This window comes from Caloenas nicobarica, chromosome 4 (genome assembly GCF_036013445.1).
Source record: "Caloenas nicobarica isolate bCalNic1 chromosome 4, bCalNic1.hap1, whole genome shotgun sequence".
Lineage (NCBI taxonomy): Eukaryota > Metazoa > Chordata > Aves > Columbiformes > Columbidae > Caloenas > Caloenas nicobarica.
Genome location: NC_088248.1, coordinates 37,387,464 through 37,400,352, shown reverse-complemented (window position 1 = coordinate 37,400,352; position 12,889 = coordinate 37,387,464). Strand labels below are relative to the sequence as shown.

Sequence of the window (12,889 nt, the reverse complement as noted above, 5' to 3'; positions counted from 1 at the left end):
ACAAGAAGAGAGACATATGTACTATTTCATTTTTAATTCTTTTAATTCCTTATTGCAACCAGAGTTGGTTTCTTGGTATGATGTGTTGGGCCAGACACATATAAACATTTCTCCCAAAGCAGTTTTATGAACATGTCATTATCTGATATTTCATGGCATTATTTCTCTTTTGTCTTCCTCCCAGAATTTATACTGAAGGTTGAATTCCTTTTTCAGTTATAGCCTTGTAAATAGTCTTGGTAGTCTTGGTAAAACTGAATTCTTAGGAAATTTACAAACACAGACTGATTTTTCTCGATATTCCAGTGGAAAAGTTACAGGAACTTGTTTCTGTGCTATTACAGTTTTGAGGAGACGCCTGATGAGTGTTTGCAGGATGTAATATAAAATAGAAGAGATATTGGTGGCATAAAATGTCTGGAAATAAGGAGAGGCATTCCAGTGTGAATTTTGGACTGCATAATACAACATACAACCTGAAAATCTCATACCTGTCCTGGCCAGAATGAGTCTTGGCAGGAGGTGTTTTGCTGCTTGTATCCTTTTGAGGAAAAGACGGTTTGAGAATTTTAGCAAGAGATCCCTCTGAATATTTTGTTTTTACTTTGCTCAAGGGCCAGACCTCTGTATGTGTAAATTTAGAAAACTTAAGTCAGGGAGATCAAGAATCCTAGGTATAGACGTTAAATAACGTCTGCTGAGAAGTGTTAATTCTAAAAGGCAGATGCTACTTTCCTTGAAATACTCTCTTTGGAAGGACATGATAAGACATTTCCCTGATGCACAAAAATATTTATAGATGTTTGAACATACATTTCTTCAGATATAACCTTTCAAATGTAAATTAATATTGAATGTAGGGAAAAAGAAATCTTTTTGTTAGTGTTTAGCAAGCTCATATGAAAAATGTTCTTCAATAAAGAACTTCTTCACTTATATTAAGAAAATGAATAAATTATTCTTAACAATACGAGCACTTTGTAAAGATAAACCATAAAATGTGAGCACACAGCCATTCTTTAAGGACACAGTTCAAGAGAGATTTTGCCATAATTTTTCTATTTTGTTCTTTCTTTGTATGAACAGTCATGTGAGTTCAATGTGAACTTCAAGAATTCTGTGTTCGATTTATGTACAGTTATTTAGTGCAACATTTTATGTTTTATTTATATGCTCTTCAGGATAAATCACCATGAAATACCTGAACTTGGAAATTATGATTAAATTTGTCTATTTTTTTATTTTCCCAAAAGCTGTAGAGCCAGCATTCTTCCAACTTAGACTATTCAGTGGTCCCAAGTAGCTTGTAAAACAAACTTGCATAAATGGATCTAGTTCCACCCCTTCTAGGTAAAAATCAATCTTGTTTATATGAATATTTCACCTGAGTATTTGAACCTACATTCTCAGCGGTGAGAAAAATATTTCCATGACCTCCCTAAGATACATGCATTTACCAAGGGGACGAGCACTGGTTTTTAAATATCTTTTACCTTTTCAGTGTAAACAAAGCTGAATCTATTGCTGGGGAAGTGTAAATACTGAACAAGTTATCGAATCCCTGCTTCACTACCTCCTCCAGGAAAAAAAAAAAAAAGTGCTATAGAAATGTAGCTATTCAACATATACTTTATTAATGGATTTCAGCCTATGGTGTTGGTTGTGTGTGTGTGTTTTTGCATGAGCGAGAGGGGATGGAGGGGTACCTGTTAAATTGAACTACACTTATGACTACTTACAGTTTGTTGTTTTTAGAACGTCTGGCCAAGAAGAAAACAAGTACTGTTTTAATTTTCCTAAAAGGATGAATTCAACTTTTTGAGCAGGGATGCGTCCAGTGTAACTAGGTGGATTTTAGTATTTATCATGAAACATTCCTCTTCATATAAGAGCATCAGTTTTCATGAGAAGCTGTGATGATATGTTAATCTTTCACTCAAATGATGTTCAAAACCCTGCAAAATAAACCAACAGTAATTGAGTGCTAACACTAATTTCTTACATAATTTTTTTTCAATTTTTACTGATGTAATTCACATGATTATTGTAATGGTTTATTTATTGAGCTGTCTTCCATTGTACAGTCAGTAGTAAACTGAAGAAAAGTAGAGGAAGAGAAACTGTGCACTCACAATCACAAAAAGAGTACAACAGCTTCTTAGGTAGAATTTGAATTACATAAATTTTTCGTCATTTTATTTTCCAGAATGACAAATCACCAGGGCGTTCCACAAGTCGATCAAGTAACATTTCAAAGGTATGTGAAACCTATTTCCTTTGTATAGAATTCAAAGAAAATTAAGTTTATGAAATACAATACAGCACTTTACTCCATTTAACCATATTTGCATACTTTGATGTTTTCTTTATAAACATCACATTTTAAGTTTTTGCTGCCTAACTTTATGGCTACCATGTAAAATCCATCTTAAAGTATAAATATATAATTAGTCATTACTGTAATATTTGTAATAATAAGAAGTAAATAACAGTTGCATTTCTTTTCACCTGCTTTCCACAACTGCTTAATGTTACATTAACACTTTGCCTTAAGAAGGAATTGCTGCTTGATTTTCAACCTCCCTGCCCTCTCCGCTACCCAAATAATAACAGCTGTAATGTGTAAAGATACGAATGTGTCATCATTTTTGGACTGAATTCCTTTTACAGGGATTTGTGGGTCACCGAAACCAGGACTTTATATCTCGATGCTTTTTGGTTTCTAGGAAATGGAGAAGGGAAACTTTAGGAAAAGGCAAAATGTGATTTGTACTGGAGTCCTTTGTTTTTAACTCCCTTTTTTCTGTATTTTTGGTTCAGATGTGGCTGAAATCTATGCCAAAAAGCCAGGATATACAGGAGGTAAAAGATAAAAATAATTGTTTGAATCCCACCTTAAATCTCTGCCATGTATTATATTTGTATCTAAAGATTAAATATTTTGCATCCAGTGCAAGCACAGTATCCTTAAGCCCTTTCCCCACAATACTATTGTCTGTGGGGTATACACTGTAAAAATGTTTTCCTCTCAGAGCCATTAAAAAAAAACACAACAAAACAACAACAACAACAAAACAAAACAAACAAAAAACCCCGAAATGGTGATTTTTTTTTTTTTTTTTTTAGTTCAAGAAACTAGTTATATGTTAGGTTCTGCTCTTTTTCATTAAGATGGAAAAAAAATACAGGGAAAAATGTGTAGAATATATCCAGCCCGTTGTACGATATGGCTGAATCACTTCCTGACTTGCTGCCTATTTTTAAAAAGTGTATGGTTATATACTTACGAGTTTGATCATAGTGAGTTGTATGTATCATTCTCACTAAAGAGTTTTAAATGCGTGTCTATAGTTCTAATTACTAACATTTATTATTTAAGTAATTACTGCAGAAATCAGGATAGATGCGTATTAGAAAGGGGTACTTGCACCTTTTAAAGTAGTAAGTTTAAAAGCAAGGTTTTCAGACATGCACTTTATCTTTTTCTGATGTATAGCATTATTCACTGTTTTGGTTTATATTTTTCTTTGTGGGGCTACCTGCCAGTGAAGTTTCTGAAAAGCTGAAATGCATTTGATTGGAAATCCAGTTTCCAGTTTGTCGTCTGATTCAAAATGATTTTTTTTTTCTAAAATACTAGGGTATATATGTGTGTAAACACAGAAAACACCTGAATTTTCAGGTTAATATTTCATGGCACAGAGTAATGGTAACAAATATTATACCCCAAAACAAGATTGGAAGCTTCCAGGTGGTGTAAATTATGTACCAAAGGCAAGAGCTGAGTTCTATGCAGTTTTGCATCTTGCACACAATAAAAATTTCCATTGATAGAAAAATTAGAAAGTATTTATCTAGAAGTATAAATTACAGTAATCAAAACTTTGATTTTGTATCTCTTACTGCTTTCATTTGCCTGTATGAATAAGCTAAAAAGGGTCAAATGGAGAGTTAAATTTTAATGGTTACTATGTATGGTGTACGCTCCATATACACCCTTGGTTGTACATGGAGCTCCTGCTCCAGAGCAGAGTAGATGTTCCCTGATATCCCTGGATTTTGTACCACCTTATTTGTGAGATGGAATATAGCAAAGATTCTGCAAATACAGATTCATATTTCATAATGTTCTTAAGTTGTTTATTCAGAGAGGACACCTGAGGTTTGCAGTGTATGCTTGGGCAATTTTGCATCCTAGGTACATTAACTCTGAATTATATGGTATTACAGACTAAACTCAGTTGTTGAACACTGAGTATGTCTTATCTAGACATAATGAGAAGGGATGGCTTTGGTTTAATTTGTTATTTACGAGACATGAGTTAGTACATACCTATTAAATCTATAGATTTTAAAATCCAACGTTCCCTAGAGGTGAAGTAAAAGTCAGCACTTCAGTCTTACAGTTCACTTGTGCTGTCTGTTCAGTGTGTAGAAAGTTGCAAAGGCTTTTATTCTCTTGCATATAAGTTTCTGATAAGAATTTCAGTAATAAACTATTTTAGGCAAATGAAAGGACAAAACTTAAAATATTTAGATATTATTTCAATTCAAAATTATTTGTGAAGTCCACTGTAATACATGTTCCTAAGTAAACAAAACAATGGCTGGCCAATGTGTTTTGTATACATATGGCAGGAGTAAGGCAAGATCCTGCACTTTCATTCTGTTAACCTGGCTCAGCTGTTTTATTCACGGGCCAGAGAACGTGAACATTGAAAACCGAGTCTATTAGGGCTATAGCTCCCACCACTCCATGTCCCCAGAGGACACTGTGCTGTTCCCCTGCTGCACTTGGCACTCCCCTGCTGTGCCTGCACCATCTTGCTCGGTGGGTAGCAGGGAGAAGAGAGCGTTTGCTCAAACTCATTTGCTGATCCATCTCTGTGGTTTTCTCCAGCTCGTTATGGTGGCCTTAAATATCCCATTTGTGAGGTAACCGCTGAGTTAATTGCAGGTTTTTGAGAGTAATCTCTTCCGTATTCTGCCCAATTCTATCTGCCTGTTTCCTGGTACTCCTGACTGACAGCCGCTCGGGCTGTCTTCAGTGAATGTCCACCTGGGACATTTGTTCATTTGCTTCAGCCTATACATCAATAAAACTACCCTGGCATTCCAAGAGAAACTGCTTCAGTTGGTTTTCCAAGCAGAGGAAAATGTAGCCGTGTCTGATTTCTGCTGCACTAGGTAATAACCTAAATTTTTCCTGCCTTCTGCCCTGCTCATGTGGGGAGTAATAGTTTATATTTGGGACTGATCTGTGCTTTATATTAACTCATAGTGACAAAGTAGAGCCCTAGTTAACAACTATGGCTTTCAAAACCTATCTACTGTAATACATATAAATAAAAACATAGAAATATTGGAAATATGAGTTTTGAACCAGCCTTGCTATATTGATTTTTTCTTTAACCCTTAGACTTTACTGTCTCCTACCCATTTCCCATGGTGCTGGTAGTAGAGGCAACTTCATTGTTCTTTATAAGAGGTTGTCTTATTCTGGATTTCAGAATTAGCATTATCTTATCTGGGTGTTTAAAATCTAAGTAAATTAAAAACTTGATCTTGCTCATTAGCTATTTGCCACTGCTTAGTTCTGTGCACTGTAGATTTTTTCAGTAAACATTATTTCTCTTCCAAAATATAATTTAAGAGAAACACTAGTCTGAGAAGGATCTGGTGGATTCATTTATTTCTGTTGTGCTTAACCAGTGGAACAAATCTTGTGTTTGAATTACAGTCCACAGAGGTTATGCTTATATGTGTTTCTGAGGCTGCCTGGTTATGTTAGAATGCTTTCTGGAAGAAATGTTTCTAACGCATTGTAATTATCTTTCTGCATGTTAATTATGATTCAAGAGCTCCTTAGAGAAGGTTGCTCTCTCAGCAGTAAGATTTGAGATTCTCTGATGGGAACTTTGGGCTTATTTTTCAGTGCAGAGAAACTCAGTCTTGGAGCAAAATGCCTAATTTTTGTTTTGGCTCAATTGCTTGTCAAAAGCCTGGAGCAGGTGTTAGGACACTTTTTATTTACAAGTCTCTGAAGCATCCACCTAATAAAACTCTGTTGAGTTACATCAGGAAAAAGTGAGGTGATAGTTTCAGAATATTCAGTGTGATAATATTCACAGGTTTAATTTAGAATATGAAAAACAGCAGAGAAAGGAAAGAAAGAAATAATTGATTTTACTGTATGTTCATGCAATTTCTATACTGATTTGTTATGTCAGGTTTGGCTTCTCTTAGTAGCGCACAAATAAAAATCAAAAGGCACTAGCATGTCAAAGTGGTGCCCACTAAAGTTTCAGATGAAAAATTTATTGTTGGCAATTTATTGATTTGAGCTACTTGGTTTGTGATTTTGAAATATATTTCACAAACTGACTATCAATTTATGTAATATTTGACATAGTATTTTATACTTTTGAATTATAATGTTCCATTTAGTCTCTCTTCCATTAAAATTGAATGTTCTTTCAAATGGATTTGGATATTCTCTAGTTTTGCATCCTCTCTCAGTACAAGATGAATGTGTAAAGAGTCCTGCATCACAGCTTGGGAGATTTGCACAATTTGAAGCAGAACTCACTGTTACACACAATGCATTTTTTTTAAATGGGTAGACATACCACCATGTCTTTGACCATGATTCCAACAGAGAATGCGTAATATCTTCTGTTGGAATTACTGTGCACACAAGTAATAGGTTTTATGGTGGAAAAAGCATAAAGGAACTTAAATATTATTTTTTAAGAAGTTCATATCATAGACTTCCATAGCCTGAAAGAGGATTGCAGCATCTCCAAGATACCTGTCGCGTGACTGAATCGTAAAAAGCAAAAGTGTGACCCCTTGTGTTTTGCTACCGGGGACTGCATTGCTACAAGTTGATCCACCTTTGTTATTCTTATGTTTCTTTGCCAATTTCAATCTAATTATTAGAGACAATTCTCTTCCAGATTGGTGGTGGTGCTTGTTTGTTTGGTTGGTTTTTTAAGGAACTAGGTATCTCCATCCTTTACAACTGTAGCTTCTAGATTACTGTAACGAGCAACTGAGAAAACTTGCAGCTTTCAAAAAATAAAATAATTCAAGAAAACAACAAGTTGCTCTTGTTAAGTGTAAAATGTCAGCCTTCAAAAGTGCTGTTACAGTGAATAAAATCGTGTATACAAAACCAGCATTAAAATATGAGTGTAAATGTTATGTTAGTCATCTAAATTATTCTTCTTGCTCATAAACAGAATCATTAATACCAAAGGTGAAGACTAACCTAGCACTTAACTCTCATTATGATTCTATTACTGTAAAAAACAACAGCACAAAGTAAACAAGTTAGTGAAGACTATTTTGTTCATCAAAATGTAAAGCATAGAAAGGGAAAAAAAATAGATTCAATGGCATAATAACTATTGCTGCACTCTTTTTTCCTCTTAGATGTAATTGTTTGGTTTTTTTGTCTAGAGAATACTTTGTGGCTTGTCCATATAATTTATTCTTTATTTACAATAAGCTTAACAAAAGGCATGACTGCAGAATTTACCTAAATCTGCCTGATATTTGAACTTCTGAATAAAATTGCATTCAATACATCTCAGTTCCAGGGGACAATCAGTAGAAAATAATACATTTTCAATTTATTCTTGGATGCACTTGACCTGTTTTAAACTTGTGTTCTGACAAGAGGGAATATAGACAAAAATAGTACGTTTTATTAAATCACAGTTCTTACCAACAGCATATTCTGAGTATACCTAAATATGCCAGACCCACAAGTCAGACAAAATCGCAAATATATTTGAAATGTGTTAAAAGTACCACAAACTTTGTGTTTATACAAGCTTACTTTGTGTAATCCCTATATATAATTTCCATTTCTGTGAAGACATTGTGTTACCACTGAATTCCGTCCTATCCTATGATATGCAATAACGTACAGGGAAAGTAGCTTTGCTTTGATTTCAGTAAACATGGTATGCAAGTTATGACATATGTTTATTGTCTAGTTTTCAACAAGAATTGTGATCTTTAACATACCTACTCCATAGGTACTCCTGGAAATCTTTATATGGCATTTATTTTTTTACCATGGCACTCAAAAGCACGTTGCAGGCCTTTGTCCTAAAACAATTAAAATAAGCAAACTTTACTTCTACAGTGTTACGAAATTATTTTTTGCTGCAATCTGAGATTCCTTGTACTTCATAAAAATATGGTGTCTCCTGATTTTTGTAATGATGCATTGTCAGGGTTTCACTGTCTTTTGGCTTAGTCATTTCAGTATTCTTTCTACAGCTCCTTTGCTCTGGTGCATTTAGGTTTCTCTCTTCTGTAGCGCTGGAATAAATAGATATCAAATACACACTAGAGTAGACTTGTTCAAATATAATAATGACATCCTTACAGATGGGAATTTAACCAGTCTGTGTCCTTCATAGCCCATCAGATCCAATGAAGGATATGGTGAGTGTGCGCGCTCACATAAATATGCATTGGTGGGAGAGTGGCACGAATGTCATATGATTGAAAACTGTTTATTACGTAGAAGTATTTTGAGGCTTTAAGTTTTGCAGATAGAGGGATATGTAGAAACAGATGCCCTTTGTGGAAGAGAAAGTCTAAATTATGTTCTCTGAATACTGACACTGCCTACCTTTAGAACTAAAATACTACAAAATCTGGTAACAAAGATGATGTGTGTTTTGTGCTTCACCTTTCCTAGATGCTAAACTTGCATTTAGCTCCTTCCAGACACTCAAAAGTTGCTGGTCTCAGGGCTAGGCACCTTTTGAATAAAGACCAGCGCATCCTTTGTTTCAATTTCCTACATCAGGGTGTACTTTTTTAGGAGCTACATAATATTTTTATTAATAAAGTGATAATGCCTAGAAAGGTGCATCCTTGAAGAGAATAATGAATCAAAAATCTTGCATCACTGCAGTACAATTACTTTTGCAAACTATAATCCATCTGATAATTCAAAGCTTAGCTACCCGTCCCTCTGCATCTATAGAAAGTGTGGATTTTTGAGTAGAATCTCTACCTTCAAAATAAAAGTCAACATAGACAGGAGACAATATATTTAAAAGTTTATTGAATCTACAAGTCAAAGTTGTAATTGCTTCTGTTGTTTCCACTTTTTAAATAGTAGGATAGATTTGCCACTTTCAATTTTGATTTTCCTTTGATGGAAAGTAAACATGCTTTAGTGATTTAGATTTCAAACCATTTTATAACAGGATCATCCTGACTTTCAAAGCTGCTGAATGGTATTGTTCAGCAGAATCATAAGGATATTTCCTCTTCTTCCTTCTGTGTTACTTTTCCCTTTATTCCTTTTCTTCAGAGGCAGGTGGAAGGAGGGGAAGGAGGACAGGAGAGAAAGAAAGGGTTGGGGAAGAAATGTGCAAGAAATAATTTACAAAAAAAATCACATGAAAGAAAATCTAACAGAAATTGAGTTACCAATTAATTTACCTGTTGCTGTAAAGCCGTCAGTCAAACAATAAGAACTTTGAGATCAGAGCACAAAGCAGGAACTGCATCAGAAATTACCAAAAAAGAAAGGGGGGGGGGGGAAGAGCACCCCCCCCCCAACAAACAAACAAACCACACATACAAAAACAAACAAACAAAACCCCAACCAACAACAAACAAACAAAACAAAACAATGAAAAACACACCAAGAAACCCCCTCTCCCAAACCTATATGCATATGTTTCAATTTTCACCAACATGCTTTACAAGATATACCCAGCCTTTGTCATTTCTACCATGTTTTTAATCTTTTTAGACCTGAGAAATTATAAAAATAAAAGTTCATAATGAATGGCTGTTTTCCATTAAAAGTTGCATTGTTTACAGAGTAGAAATTTTCAGATGAAAATACAAAGACTGGATCTCCTGCTGAGGTTTTTGCCATGCAAACTGCTCTGATCTTCTAAGGTATCTATTCTTTGGTATGCCATTGTTTTAATAGGATAGAGTTTCAGCTTTTTAACTATATTGGCTGGCAGGATCCAGAGGATTCTGTGATGCATCACTGCTATAAAGCATACTTAGTAAGAGAATAAAAGCATTATTCTTATTCCCTGTCTGCCCTGTCATCCCTCCATTTTCTATAACTTTCTACTTAAGCTGTGTTGTGAGCTGAGGAGCTTTTGGAAATGCCTCTGGCCTTCCTTACACAGAACAGAGGCTTTAGAGCAGGGGTGTCAAACTCATTTTCACCTTTTCTCTTTTCACCAGTGGGGGTACATCAGCCTCGCGGTTGCCTTCAAAGGGCCGAATGTAATTTTAGGACAGTATACATGTAGGAGCAGTTACATTTATACAGTTTTAAAATTACATTCGACCCTTTGAAGGCAACCGCGAGGCTGATGTAGCCCTCAGTGAAAATGAGTTTGACACCTGTGCTTAAGAGGATTCATTAGCCTTTCTGGTGGCATCTGTGAGGCTATTTTATAGCAGCTGCCCGTTACATCTCATTTGTTACTTTAAAGCTGAACTCCATTCAAATGTGAATGCTTTGCACTTGTGGAACATGTTTTTACTCAGCTTTTCTCTTAGGTCAAAGTAGAGCCCTTCTCTCTTCTTCAGAATAGCACAACTTGACTCAGTTTCTTGGACTAGTTTCAACACTCGGTGTTAAGCAATAGATGGTCAGAGAGGACTCTCATTTTTTGTTATGGCCTGGAAAATTCTGTCAGATCCTGAACACCAAAGTAAAGGGAATCTTGATTTGAAATTCTCATTGTTTTCATCAGCTGAACTTCAGCTGGTCTCCCATCTCTGTCTTTGCTGCAGTCTCTTAACATGGACATATGTGTGGCATATTAAAGTCCCTTTGTGTCAGATAAATGATTATCACCTTGCTTGTCCTGAAAACTCCATATTTACCAGTATTCAGTTTGAAAATCATACTAACAAACCCTGTTGAATGTATCAAGAATAATAATGGGTAAGTGCCTTGTCATGTTTGTGAATTGCATATCCTTGACAAGAAAGTTCATGTAAACTGGCCAAGACAGCAGAAGGTGGTGACTGGGGAATCTCTCTCTACTAACAACATTTTCAAAATGCCAGACCTAATCAGCTGGAGTTGGCATTATCCCTCAAGCATTTTCCTTGTGCTGATGGCATAGAGAAATGAGCTGCCTTGTTTATAAATGAATTGTTGGACAACTTTATTTTGCATTACCACATTTAATTACACTGCTGATACAATTTGCTATGATAGCATTAGTACAGTGCTTGTTTAGTTTTCCCATTCCAATGAGCTGTACAATAAAGCTGTCTAAAATCAACATCTATTCAAAGAATACTGTTTAAAAAAAAAAAAAATCATTATTCTGCCTCCCAAGTGGAATTAGAGTCCACAGCATCAATCTGATCCCTCTATTCAATAAATACAGTATCTCAAAATATTCAGTGTGCTAAATACCACTATAGCAATGGGACAGCAATTATAGCAATAAGATCTGTGTGCTTGAGGCTGTTTCCAATGTCTGCTGTATATACAATCCTATAATAGCTGGACTGATATGTGACTAGAATATATTCAAATGATCATTTTTTGGTTTGTCAGATATGCCTTTAAAATTAACTTTATGCCTCTTAAAGGATATTGTATTTTGTTGCTAAAACTAACAGTAAGGATGGTTAAAAATAAAATAAAGCTTATATTATGAGCAGGGATGGTGGACTTGTTTAATGCTGTGTTTCATGGTGGCACAGTATTGCAGAGACCCTGAGGTAGCATGGACTGAATGAAGGTGGAACTTGTGCAGGGCAGTGCTTGGCTTTATCAACCCATTCTGCCTTGCAGAGGAAGCAAAACACTGGTATCACTCCCAAGATCTTACCTGGAACTTCCATATGGCTTTATGCTGTGCTCTGTAAATACACCAGCCAACTAAATGCTACTTTAAGTATCTTCATTGTGACCCCTTTTTTTTATGACTGTGAGAAGTACAGCTTGTAGAGGAGATGGCTAAGAGGGAACATTACTTAAAAAAAATGAGGCGAGCCCAGAGGCAGTGTTGGCAGCAGAAAGCAAATGCAGTTTATGTTGTGAGAATATGGATAGGGTGAAAAAGCAAAGCAATTTGGGGGTAAAGGTCTGGAATAGACTTCCAGCTGAGTTGGAATTTACAAGTTTTTAAAAAGAGCTTGATTAGCTCTGAATGATTATATTCATAGGACATGTGGTAGCAGGGACAGACCTGATATTAACAGATCCCTCCACTCCTGTTTAACTTACAAAGCTAAGACTGGAATTATTTACAAAATAAGGCCCTCCAGTGCCTGTAAGGTCCATAAGTAAATATCAGATAATCAATATCAGAAACACGTAACTTTTTTGATTTTAGAAATCACTCCATTAGTTCATTCTACTACTAAAAGCTATTTAAAGTAGATAAAAATCAAAATTTCTGTTTAAAAATTGTAGAAACCTATTGAATGAAACTTGCTCAAGGATAAGAATCTGAATTTTCTTGAGCATAACTTGGCACGTTGGAGTTTTCTTTGTTTGTTTTTGAAGACTTAAGCAGTGCATAGGTTCTTTGCTGCCCAGATGTCAGCTTTGCTCTGAAAGGAATTAGAAAAACAAACAAAATCAAATTTTAAGAATTTGATGTAAATTATTTTATAAGGAAATAAACCTTCCTCTGAGTTATGTGCAACTAAACATAACGTCATTATGCCAGTGCAGGGGAACTAGAAAGTAAGGGCAGGGCTGAAAGAGTCCAGACCTCTTTACAGCTGAGAGTGAAATATAAGATTTAAGCAATCAAATTGGTAATGTAATTTTTATCTTAAAATAATTAGATTTCCACCTGTCTCCAGTCCCAAATAATAAGTGTAAAAGCTTTTCAAGGAATTTGTT

At 35.2% G+C, this 12,889-nt stretch overlaps 1 protein-coding gene across 1 annotated transcript in view; it reads left to right on the top strand.

Annotated features, from left to right (window-relative positions):
* The window catches only part of MARCHF1 (membrane associated ring-CH-type finger 1), a 90,999-nt gene that overhangs the window by 40,686 nt on the left and 37,424 nt on the right, over positions 1-12,889 (top strand). The window contains exon 2 of the mRNA XM_065634734.1: positions 2,207-2,257. Within this exon, the coding sequence (XP_065490806.1) occupies positions 2,207-2,257 (51 nt within the window). The remainder of the gene's footprint in view (positions 1-2,206; positions 2,258-12,889) is intronic.